General features: G+C 35.7%; 1 protein-coding gene across 3 annotated transcripts in view; it reads left to right on the forward strand.

Annotated features, from left to right (window-relative positions):
* Positions 1 to 530: 530 nt before the first annotated feature.
* Positions 531 to 13,370, forward strand: part of gbf1 (golgi brefeldin A resistant guanine nucleotide exchange factor 1) — a 104,653-nt gene continuing 91,813 nt past the window's right edge. For all 3 annotated transcript variants that reach the window (XM_079248923.1, XM_079248925.1, XM_079248924.1), the window contains exons 1-3: positions 531 to 771; positions 6,920 to 7,024; positions 7,137 to 7,203. In XM_079248923.1, the coding sequence (XP_079105049.1) occupies positions 6,929 to 7,024; positions 7,137 to 7,203 (163 nt within the window). In that variant the 5' untranslated portion in view covers positions 531 to 771; positions 6,920 to 6,928. The remainder of the gene's footprint in view (positions 772 to 6,919; positions 7,025 to 7,136; positions 7,204 to 13,370) is intronic.

The raw sequence follows: 13,370 nt of genomic DNA on the forward strand, positions 1-13,370 counted from the left end.
AAAGTGCTCTAATTTCTCCAGGACCAATTCGGTTTTTTTTATTTTTTTATTTCTTCAACTCAATTACATGAAAAAACAGTGTCATATATTGCCAAATTATATTTTTTTTTACAGATTTTTAGTTCTTGTTCCTTTTTTAAGCCTCCAGTTATTTGAATGACTGTTGTAAATTAAGCTTTGTCTTTAATGAAAAAATCAGCCTCTGTGAAGATGAGGGCCGTGCTTCCGTCATCAGGCCAGTACAACCTAACTGTGCCACCGCTTCCAACTTTGTCCCGCCCTCATCTTCGTTGTAACACTTGCATTTCTTCATTTTTCAAATTTCTTTCATTTTAATTTAATTATCATATTATTCAGAAATGCTAATATAGTGTATTCCTTACTATACTTGTTCATTTCAGACAGATTTTGCTCTTAAAGTGACCAGTTTAGCAACACGTCAATCAAAACTCCTCAGTCACGCTAGGTTGAGGCTGCACAGCATTTCCACGTCAGTGTGTTTACCAGATTGACAGCTACAGGAAGTTGTTCAATTTATTCATCTATGGGGCATTTTTGTTGATTGAATCAATAAGCAGTATTTGGATATACTATTTTTTTTTTTTTTATCACACAGTGGAATGTCCGAAGATCTTAGCGTGTCTATTTGTTGCAGTGAACTGAACTTTGGTCTTCTCCATTCACTGTTAGCCGGCTAGCCTGCTAGCTTGCCGTGCAAAGCTAGCATTAGCTCCACCAAGACTCCGTCTTTGAGACAGAAGCCGCATCAAGGTAATTTATCATTTATTCACTAGTTAAATAGTGTTTATATATCTATCAGTAACCGGGTTGCTTTGATAATAAAAGTAATTAAACGTATGCAAGAAGAAATGGTGAAGATGCTACTTGTTAGCTAGTCAAGCTAATGGTTAGCTGTCTGGACTTTAATCAGATAATTGTGTCACTAATAAACTAGTAGTCAGTTAAACTGGTCGATAAGTCTTAAATAGTATTCATGAGGCATGTTTTGGTGTTTATTTATTTGCAACCCAGATTGTCAACAGTCTTAACTTCACAAGTTGGGGTGAAGATAATGATGTAGCTGTGACAAGATGCAAACGCTTCTGTGTTAATCTGATTATCTGTGTTTTATTTAACTAAACAATTTAAAGAGTTAGTGTTATGGCACAGGGTGGTCCAGATCAGTGCTTTTCAACCACTGTGTCCTGAGAGATTACTCAATTTCACCTTTGTGGTCTAAAAAGCAACTCTGTGTTGATCCAAACAGGCCCCAGTGAAAGATAATAAAATTCTTTCATGTGTTTATCTGATTTCTATTTAAGAGGCTTTGACAAGATGGACTTTATACTAATAATATGGATTTTTATTTTATTTTATTTATTTATTTTTATTCGTGTCTTGTTCAGTATTTAAGCAAGCAGAATGATGGTCTGGATGCTGTGTTCTGCTGAGCAAATTTACTTTGCCAAGGGGAGCATTACTGGTATGAATAATTGTAACACAGAGTTTCTACTGCCGGACCATACCGGAGAAGAAGATAGCAGTGATTTTTTTATTTTATTTTTATATATATATATATATATATATATATATATAAACATAAACATTTTGGTTGATGGTGTGCCTTGTGTTTGTTCAGTGGAAAAAAAAAAAGTGCCTTGGCTAAAAAAAAAAAGCTTGAAAAACACAGGTATAGATCACTTTCTCAAATGGAGGTATGTGGAGGCATTCCAGGGGTACTTGGAAATATTTGGAAACATCTTTTATGTTTTTTTATGTTTTGTTTAAAACATCCTTAAATTAAATAAAATAAATATAATATTATAGAAATATTTAGTATATTTAAATAACTGTAAGTTTACATTTATAAACTGAATTTACATTTAGATTTACACCACTTCTTTCCTCCTAAAATCTAAGGCTGCTTGATTATGTAAAAAATTATAATCATGAATATTTTGACGGAAATTGAGGTCTCAATTATTTAACACAATTATCAAGAATTTTTAAACCATGCTGCGCGTCGTGGCGTTTCCGACTCAACGGTATGATGTGTATGTATGTTCTCGACGAGATAATGATGTAGCGTTGACATGTTGCAAACACTTCCATGTTAATCTGATCACATGTGTTCTTATTTAACCAAACAACTTGAAGAGTCAGTGTTATGGCACAGGGTGGTCCAGATCAGTGTTTTTCAACCTTTTTTTTTAACCAAGGCACACTTTTTTTTTTTTTTTTTTTACTGAAAAATCACAAGGCACACCACAAACCAAAAAGAAAAAGTCCATGTTATTAATATAAAGCCCATCTCATCAAAGCCTCTTGAAAAGAAATCAGACAAACAGAAGAGGAAGGAATTTTATTATCTTTCACTGGGTCTGTTTGGATGAACACAGAGCTGCTTTTCAGACCAGTTAGGTAAAATTGAGTGATTTCTCAGGGCACACTTGATAATCTCTTGCGGTGTACTAGTATGCCATGGCACAGTGGTTGAAAAACAATGGTCTAGATCACTGTTTCTCAAATGAGGATACTTCTTCAAGGCATTTCAGGGGGTACTTGGAATTATTTGGAAACATCTCTTGTGTTTTCTTTAAAACATCTTTTTATAAAATAATATAAATATAATATTATGTAAATGTCTAGTATATTTCAATAAATGTAAGTTTACATTTATAAGCTGAATTTACATTGAGATTTACACCATTTCTTTCCTCCTAAAATCCCACATTCCGACCTTAATTGAACCCCACCTGGTCTAGATGGATGTGTCATGTTGCAGTTGTATGATGAGTTACTGATATGATAATAATCTAATCTACTGACAAATTGATGATGAGATGGTTTTCAGCGGAAATTTTTTGGTTCATTTGGCAAGTTTTTCAAATATTACATGGTATTATGATTATTAGCAAGTCGTTAACATACAGTAGACCAATCTCTGACATCAAAAGAAAGTGTGCATGTCTGCACTAACGTAATAGGCCGTAAACACAGGCAGAATTTTTACTTTCCAGAGTAGTTCTTTATTTCTTTCCATTCTTACTTGTTTGCACATTGTTTCCAGTTATGGAGGTCCCTTGTGGGAACTGGTATAAACTGGAAGAGATTGAGTAGAAACAAATGTGATGAGTCCCCTGAAATATGGTGACTGTTAGTGGTTTTAGCAGGAATTGCCATGAAAGACTGAAGCTGGTGACTTTAGTTATCTGGCTGACATTTCTGACAGTTACAGCCTGTAATATTATACTATGCTAGACACCATGCTGTGGCTTAATAGATGGTTAATTTAGTGAATAATGAACTAATCAGCCACATCTTATCCTGAGGTTTGAACTCAGACACTTGTCTCTATTTGCTATCGCATTGACAAACACAAATACAGTAAAAGAAAAATGGAGGAAACTGCAAGGAAATGTTGTTATACACATATATAAAATTAACAGCACTTCAATTAGCCGATGCAACCAAATGGAAATTACCAGAAATTTGTTTGGTATAATCATAATTGCAGTCCAAGTCATATTCACTGACTGGCCAAAGTAAATGATAGAGAGATGGATAGATGGATGGATAAATAGATAAGGGGTGTATTCAGACAGTTACATAAAGTTCAGATTTTTTTTTCTTCAAATTATTAGCTTGCACAGGTGCAGAAGTGGTGTTTAGTATTCATTAGTGCATCTGAAATCGACCAGAATGATGTGGGGAAGATATTTAATTATTATTGTTAAGCTCAGAATTTAAAAAATAATCTTTTAAATTCCAGCTGCTTCTCAGTGTTCATGTGGAAATATATATTTTTTTTATACCAGATTAATGATTACTTCATGAGGTGACCCCAAAATGTGAGTTGGTCATGGTTGGGCAACTCTGGTGCTTGAGGGCTGCAGTCCTGCAAGTGTTAGGAGTTTCCCTGCTGCAACACACCTGACATACTTAGACTTAATTAGCAGACTTGTGCAGAGTTTGATGTAAAGCTCTACACAAATCTGCTAAATAAATCTAAGAATGTCAGTTGTGTTGCAGCAGGGAAACTCCTAATACCTCTAGGGCTTTGGCCTCCGAGGACCTGAGTTGACCACCCCTGCCCTATACTCCAATACAAGGGTCTAAATTGAGATATGAACGGTTTTACTTACCGAACGAAACAAAAACTGTGACCAAAGCACTAAATTTCTTCTTAAACAGGATCATAATTTGTCCTTTCAGTAACTAAACGGTCTGATGTTATCTTAACACACACTTGTATAATAGCGAGAACTTCAAGTCCATCATGGAGACAAGCTGAGGATTCCTGAGTTGTATTGCGGCTTAAAATGGATCCAATATTGTTTGTAGGTTTTATTAATCTCAACACTTGGTCTAAAATCTGAACTTTCGGAGGTTTAGAGTGACACCACTCAGTTAAACATTTATTCATTTCATCAGGATGTTTCAGAAGTTGGACTGTTATCTGTAGATCCGTGGACGCTGCGGCTTTTAAATCTGAATCAGACAAAGTGTAACATGTATATTATTGTAATTGTGCTCCTTTGTGATTTAGTAATTGCAGTATTTTAAATTGCGGTTTTGGTTTAAAGGCCATTTATTGTTCAGATCTGATCTGAAATTGGCACAACATGATGAAGTAAAGTCATGTTGTGCAATATTCAACAGTGGTATTTTGTTTTCCTAGTCTTGTGCAGTTCTGGTCAGCACCTGGAAAATTTGGCAGTCTGTGTTAAAAGAAAAGAGCTTTTTATGAATTGTCCATTGGTTTTGTTTTATTTATAATTTATTTTTTATTGAGACACAAAAAGAACTTGCTTAAATGTCACATTAATTAGATTAAAAAGTATGATTTAATGTTTATTTGGAACAAAAGAATCCTGTCTGTATCATTAGGAACTGCATCTTATTGTGATTTTTGCCTTTTAACAGAGTTTAACTAAGGGTACATTCACATCAGCCTTTTTGATCCGAATCCGAGTCTAATTGATCGGAAAGTCCTCTTCATTTGGGGAAATGTGAATGCCCCAAACCAAATCTCATTCGAATCAAAGAAGTGGACCCGGTCCGCTTACAAACAGGTCTTGGTCCGTTTTAGGTGACCAAATATTTTTGGCGTAGCATTGCATTGTGGGTAAGACTTTATCACCCTGTTAATATCCCCATTTTCTGCCTAAGATTATAATCAGTCATTTTAATTGTTAGAAGAAACAAAATAGAAACAATTCTTCATGAAAAATGTCTGATAGATGATTGATTGGTCCAGTATTAATGTAATGTTCAGTTTGGATTGTTTATTTATGATATCAAAGTATCATAACTTTCCTGTTTATGAGTATATTTGGATTCAGCTCAATTTGTTCATTTTCATCTGTTTTTTTTTCATGATATCATAAATTGCATAATTTTTGGTTAATTTATTGAATCACTGAGGTTTTCTTAGCCAAAGTTTCTGGTGTTATCTTTCATTTTTGACCGTTACTGTTTGAGTTGGACACCTTTTTTCTGTCAGGATGCTGTTTTCTGTCTTTAGACTAAACTTGTGTGTTTTTACATTGACACCTGTTGATAACGATGCATCGATTGTGTTATTTAAACATCTCATATCGGATTCAACATGAAGGCGTATGGTCTGGTTTAATTCTATGTCAGTGTCTCAGCGTCCTCCTTTCATACCATTAACCAGGTATTGTTGTGGTTGGACTGTCCACTGTGAAATTCAACGCTTCCGTTCTCCCCGGACCTTTCACTCATAAATCTTATTGCAGAATAAGACTCTTATCTGATATGACTTTGATGACACAAGGAAAAAGGTTAATCCAGCCATTTTGAGCTGTTCTGCTTGTCAAACATGAACACCATGTCAGTTTGATTCTGTTTGGTTATCCATATTTGTTTAAGGCATTGTCCAGGGAGACATGGAAATATGCGTTACAGGGGTAAGAATTCCAAGACTTTGACTTAAAGCTTGATGTCTTAATTTTCTTTTACTTTTTTACAACTTCAGATTCTCTGTTTGGTTTTCATGGAACTAGGAAGCATCATAAGTTTAGTAACTTGTATATTAGTTAATGTAATCATCACTACCGATAAAAATCAAATCTACAAGTATAGATTCATTTTGCAAGTCAGATTATACATGTAAACTTTACAAGTCAGAAAATACAAACAAATTTTAGAAGCCTTAAAATACAAGTAAATACCTTTTTTAGAAAAACAAAACGTAGCAACTTCTGGTAGTTTGGATCTTATAGTCAAATATAGGGGTGGAAAATTGAATTGAATATCGGGATTTTTTGCTTCACAATTTTAAAATTCCAATTTTTTGTTAAAAAATCAATTTTTTTCCTTTTACAAATAAATAAAAATAATCCATTATAATTTTTTTTGTCATTTTTACTGTTTTATTGATGTTTTTACTTGTCTTCTTGTGCATTATAGCAGCAGAATGATGGTCTGGCTACTGTGTTGTTTTTTCCTAATTGAAATTAAGAAAAATTACGAGCAAAAAAAAGTTTTTAGCATTTTTAATTTAGTTTACTAAAATCAGCAATATTTAAGAATTGTGAGAATCACGATTTAAATCTAATCGGCACCCAAAACATTGTAATCAAATTGGGATGAAAGCATATCATCACAGAAAATCGCATCACAGAATCATGATAATTGCAATTTACCTCTGATCCGCACCCAAAACATTGTAATTGAATCTGAATAAAAGCATATCTTCACAGCACCAGTAAAATAGTTTAGTCAAATAAAACATCATAAATTCTGTGGATCTCTGAATGAATGGCGATGTCCTCAGACCTGACTGACCTAACAGACACAGGCTGTTTTCTGGCATGTTTGGGTTTTTTTTTTTTTGGGGTGGTCAACATTGGAAGGAAAATAACTTCTTATTCACTTTTTCTTTTCTTCTCAGAAGAGCAGCATGGTGGACAAAAGTATTTACATAGTCCAAGGTGAAATTACCACTGTTGTTGGAGCTATAAAGAGGAACTCCAGATGGAATACCCATACTTCGCTGGTACGTTTCTTCCACTGATTTTTAACTTGGTTAACGTTGGAGGAAAATGACTCATGACTAGAACTGTTCATGTTGTACCCTTCATATCCTTTTATTTTTTTTCTCTGACCAGGATGAAGACCAGGACCCATTGCTGAACAGTTTTGGCCAACTCAAGGATATACTCAACAACATCAAAGGTGCGTTTGGGGGAGGGAGTCCTGCTGTTTGATGTCAGTTGTTGAGACGAGTAAAATACTGCAGACCAGGATCATTAAATTATTATCAGTAAATGTCACATCCGGTAGCTTTATGATAAATCTGCCCACATAACCTGCAATGAAATGATATATTTACATGAGCAGCTTAAAGGAGAAGAATAGTGACTTTACATTTATTTTGGATTTTTGCAGTTGCTGTAGGTTTGTCAATGGACTCCTGGTTTGTTTGTTTCTTTCTCTTTATTGTCCTAGTTTTTTAATGTTTGAATAGCAATTAGGGGTGGGCCAATTCACCATTTAATCAAGTCATTGCGATGCGACACATACTGGTTTTGTATCATTTGTAAATGTTCCAAAACAATTATTTTTCAGAATAACTGAATGACAGTAACACAGCTGGAAAGTGTGGTAGGAACATAAAAGGAACACTTTAGGGGGACGGACCAGCCCCTTCCCCTAAAGGGTTGGGGTTGCTAACAACAGATATACCAAGCAGGCGCCAGCTAGCTTTGCAGCCACTGTTACGGAGCGTGAGATTTACTCATTGGATTAAAGGCTAGCATTTGGAAACAGTTTAGTTTTTTTGGACATAAGAACAGACAAGGCCTGGACAAGGCTGACTGCATATGTATGTTGTTTAAAGTCTAAATAAAATATAACAGTAAAACATACAACATGCGACAGCACCTCATGAATTCCTAGTCCAGGATAGAGGAGGAAAAAAAAAAAGCTTACAGGTTTTCTGTCTGGTTGGCAAACCACGTCAGAATAGCATAACATCTGTCAGTCTGAACTACTTCATCAAAAACGTAGCTATTTGTGCCTTTTTCATTGGTAAGTTACAATGATACTTAATAACAGATATTTCAGAGTAAAACATTACATGATCTATCTCATTCAGGTTGGGAGAAAGTGCTGGATACTAATAAGTCAATGCTACAGTACATGTTGAAATAACATTACAACCTCACTTGCTAAAAGACTAACAGAAACAACTGTATTAAAAGTACAGTTTTATGCGCTTTATCTGGGTTTTTTAGTGTATTTCCCCTCAAGCTGTAGTCATACAAGTGGTGTGCAATATATCGCAATGCATTTTTTGAGTATTCAGTGCTGAATTAATGGCATATGCTATGCATGCTCAATAACCAAGTGTATGGTTTTCTGACAACGTATGTCAAACCAACAGGACATCTATTGTTGGTCCTCTGTATGAAGTAGCCACAGAGTGTGAAAAGAAAATTAGTCAAATTAATTATTAAATTCTGCGATGGACTGGCGAGCTGTCCAGGGTGTACCCTGCCCTTCGCCCAAAGACTGCTGGGATAGGGTCCAGCTTCCCCGCGACCCTGAATTGGATTAAGCGGTTAGGACAATGAATGAATGAATGAATGAATGAACAATTATTAGATAAAAGCGCTCTGAATCTTTATTTATTTGTATCATGACATGGCACAACCCTAATAGCAATATTTACAGCAGGAGTTTCTGCTGTTGGTTTGCATGGACATCTGCATCTGTAATGCTGACGTCCCTCTGAAAAGACTGGAAATTGTTTAAAATCTTTTCTCACAGCTATTCAACAGCATAAAAGCAGAAGTGACAGGCAGTCTAATCCATACTAATTCATGTCAGTGGAAAAACAAAGTGATAAATGGCATAAGCTGGTAAAAAAATTTAATGCCATTGGCATTAATGTGGCATTAAGGCAAAGTAATACAATCCTAAATGACGTGTTTCTGAATTTTCAGAGTATCTGGACTATTGTCTGAGTTTTGCAGGAAATTATGGGTCAATCAGACCATTTTTTCCTTTTAAAGATATTCTATTTTTAATGGACTTGTTTTTAATAATTGTAGAATTATGATGTTAGACATAACTAGCAGGGTGTCATCAGCATAGAACCGAATGTTTTCAAAGGGACATTTGTAGAAGGGTTTTGATACCATGCCATCACTTTTTTTTGGATGCTTGGATCATCCTAACTGTGGTATGATGTAATCTAAAACCTTGCAGGGGCTGTTGTGATATCCCTTTTCAGTTGTGTAATCACATAATGGATGCATGTTATTTTTATGCTGTTATAACATTTCCTTACTTTTTCCAGTTTCAGCCTGAAAAAGGGCAAAGCGAATCATGTTTAGGAGAGAGGTGACATTAGTGTTTGTTGCTGATATTTCTCTGGAAGCTTCTGTTTTCAGTGATTTCTTCCCTTTTTCATGAATGGCCATGGGATTCTTGAAAGGAGACCGATCGCAGCATCTTGTTATTCATCCACCTATCCTTCTATTTTCTGCCGCTTAGCCGGAATATCTGTTATTACAAACTCTATTCCGTTCTATTGTTATCTGGCAGAAGCTTTTATCCATAGCGACTTGGATGTGAGAAGTGATCAGTTAACCAAACATGCTGGAGTTCCCAGATACATACATACATACTGTACATGCAAACTCCACACAGAAACGCAACTGTTCAACACTACTCCCCCATCTCCCGCTGATTCTCAAACCAGTGATGTTCTTGCTGTGAGGCCGCAGTGCTAACCACTATGCCACCATGCACTCTGTCTTTCCTATTCTCAAGTTCTATAACAAGCAATCCTCCCAGCAGACCAAAAACACCCTAAAAGACATCATAAATGATCATTGTACATATGTCTTATCTTATCTCATCTCATCTCATCTCATCTCATCTCATCTTTATTTTATCTCATCTTATCTTTATTTAACCTTTTTTTTAATCTTATCTTTATTTTATCTCATCTTATCTTTATTTAACCTTTTTTTTTAAATCTTATCTTTATTTTATCTCATCTTATCTTTATTTAACCTTTTTTTTTAAATCTTATCTGTATTTTATCTCATCTTATCTTTATTTAACCTTTTTTTAAAATCTTATCTTTATTTTATCTCATCTTATCTTTATTTAACCTTTTTTTTAAATCTTATCTTTATTTTATCTCATCTTATCTTTATTTAACCTTTTTTTAAATCTTATCTTTATTTTATCTCATCTTATCTTTATTTAACCTTTTTTTAAATCTTATCTTTATTTTATCTCATCTTATCTTTATTTAACCTTTTTTTTTTAAATCTTATCTTTATTTTATCTCATCTTGTCTTTATTTAACCTTTTTTAATCTTATCTTTATTTTATCTCATCTTATCTTTATTTTATCTCATCTTATCTTTATTTAACCTTTTTTTAATCTTATCTTTATTGTATCTCATCTTATCTTTTTGTAACCTTTTTTTAAATCTCATCTTTATTTTATATTATCCTTTCTTATCTTTATTTTATCGTATCCTATCTTGATCTTTATCCTTACCTTTATCTTATCTTCATTTTGTCTTATCATCACATTGCTTACCTAGTTTAACGAATGAAATAAAGATAATACTTGTAAATATTATGAAAGCATGAAAATTGAAGAGGTCACGTTTTCTCCAGTCTAATCACACAACTACTTAAAATGCTAACTGATCACTTGGAGTTCAAGTGTCTGCTCAGTGGTGGTGTTTGACAGAGTCTCGCTGGTTCTCAGGACAGTCCTGCATGCCTTTGCGATGAGAGTCCTGGCAGCTCCCAGAGCCCAACAGCTCCACTTGTAGAAGATGTGAGCAATGAGAAAGATGCAGCACTTGGAGCTGCAGAGTTGTAAGCCCCCACTGCTGCAGCTCTCCTCCAGGGAATTCCTCTGCTGCTGTGAGATGGACAGGCGCTGCTGGCTGAGGAAGAATCCACTGCGCTGGTTAACCCTCCTCTTTCCTTTTCCTCTCTCTGTTAGCCCCTCTCTTCTGCCATCAAACCACTTTTGTTTTGTTTTTCTTACATCCCTTACTCTATATCTGTATTTTACTAGCATGGAAGTTAATTTGCAAGAAATGACAACTTCAGATCAAGATTTTTGAAAGCTTTGTTTTGTGTTTAAGCTAAAATCTACAGTGCATCCAGTCCCTTGGAGGTTCCTTAGATAGGAGACAAAATGGAGAAAAGAGTAACCACAGCAGAAGTAGACTCTAAGCTAATCAATTAAGCTTTGTTTGTCAGTACCATAAAAGGCTAATAGAGCTCCCTGGCATGGTATTTCACACAGACACGGAAGAATATTTTGGTGAAAAATCTTGCGGGTGGGCTGGGTTTTGCTGCTGCTTCAGGGCTTTGTAGTAGCCCAGCTGTCTGCTTAATGAAAGCTCAGTAATTCCCTTCATTCTGCCTTTCTAACTGCTCGCTGTAACAACAAAAGCCAACCAGCTAAGGAAATATGAGTTAGTCCCCACACAATTTCTCAGTTCTGCAGTTTTTCTGTTCTTTTTTTTCCCCTTTCCATCTTTGTCTGTAGCTTGCTGCATTTGTTTGAGGGTTTCAGTGCTCTGGCACTCTGTTGAAGCTATGTGATTGACAGGACCATGTGCCATGGAGGTGGAGAGGGCTGCAGCTGGAGGTATATCATCTGCAATTTTAGTTGGGTAAATATAGCAGGGAGTCTTGTCAAGCAGAGAGATAAATTGTTCTGGGAAAGGAAGTGTTGTCTCTCTTTTCTCAAAGCAGAAAAAAACGTTTCCTTCAACTCTTGGAAAATGTAAGGTCCTTTCTCTCGAACAATGGCAGCACAGTGGACAAAGAGGCAGCCATAGACCATGTGTTGTGAAACCTCAGCTCCACCTTGCTCAGTCAGCCAAGCAAATCAGGCTCAGGAAGTGGAAGCCTACTCTCTGATTTAAATGGCATGCTTTGGATTGGGCCTGATATGTAATGCTCCATCCCTAACCTCATTAGACCCATATAATTGAGTGCTTTCCACAGCTCTGAGGCCAGCATCTGTCCTTACATTTGGTTTGTTGAAAAATTATGCTGTTTTTGGTATTTTTCAAACTTGTAGAATGCATGGCTTCATACATTTTATTTATGTTTTAAGGTGGGTTGTGGCTGAAATGTTGGGCAGTGAACAGGTAGAAGAATACAAATATTATTAACTAAATATTTAGTTTGAGTTTTTCTTCCAATTAGAAATAATTACAAAGTAATTTGGAGTTAAATGTCACATGATCTATCATGCTGGCATGGTTATAAACCTCTGAAGGACAACACTAATTTGTTTGATGAATACCTTGTAACTTAAAAATCAAGTTAAGGCTGATCATTAAATTACTGATTGGAGGAACTTTTACCAAAGATCTCAATTGAAGGGACCCTGAGACATCTGATTGTTAGATTTTAGCTGCAGTATTGTCCCTGCCAAATAAACAAATAGATAAATAAAATTAATTACAGCAGGTAAGTGGAAAAAAAAGTGTTTCTGTCTATGTACAGATTACACAGATCTTTGACAACACTGCCATGATCACATCATGTGACATTTTACAGCAGCATAACGTAAAAGCAAATCACCTAGAGCTGCTGTCAGCTTGTGTGTTCCAGCATTCTCTGTATTCCTTTGTGTCCTTGTGAGATTGGTAGCTAACAAAATGGATGAGTCAGAGGTGCTTATGATTCCCAATGGTTGGAAGAAATTGTTAGAATTTCCTCCTCTTATGTTTATGCGTTGCTCCCATAGACTGTGTATAAAAGATGGACAGAGCCTCCATAATGTCCCCCATAGGTTTCTGAAGAGCTGAATTGACGCTCGGTGGGTGGTTCCTACCGTCGCCATCTTTGCAGCGTCATGCGTGTTGTCTCTCCCGAAAAATGGAGAAAGAGGTAGAGCTGAGAGGGGGCTGGTAGCGTATTGTGGATGATTGACATCTAGCGAACTCTGAGCTACCTTCTGCTAAGTGCTAACCGAGCTAACCTGGAGATAACATGAACTAACCAGCTAATGGAGGTAAGCAGGCTAAAGCTAAGTCATGCTGTTAAGTGGCTAAAACTGGGGTTGTTCTACGTTCTTCTGACTTGAAGCGGGAGATCGGGTACCTGTCAATCAAGAAGACGCTCCTATATATGCCGAAATTCGAGATGAAATCCCTTTTAAATGGTGGAGTTAGAAAAAAATTCACACCTACCACAGTTAACTTAAAGGTTAACCTGACCTATAAACCTAAAATGGATTTTTGAACCAGGCTGTAAACACGTTTTATTTCTGCTGTGAAATTGGTCATTTGAACTTGGGAGTCTATGAGGATTCGCTCTGTGTTGAAGACCCTAGT

This window comes from Telmatherina bonti (genome assembly GCF_933228915.1).
Source record: "Telmatherina bonti genome assembly, chromosome: 11".
Taxonomy (NCBI): Eukaryota; Metazoa; Chordata; class Actinopteri; order Atheriniformes; family Telmatherinidae; genus Telmatherina; species Telmatherina bonti.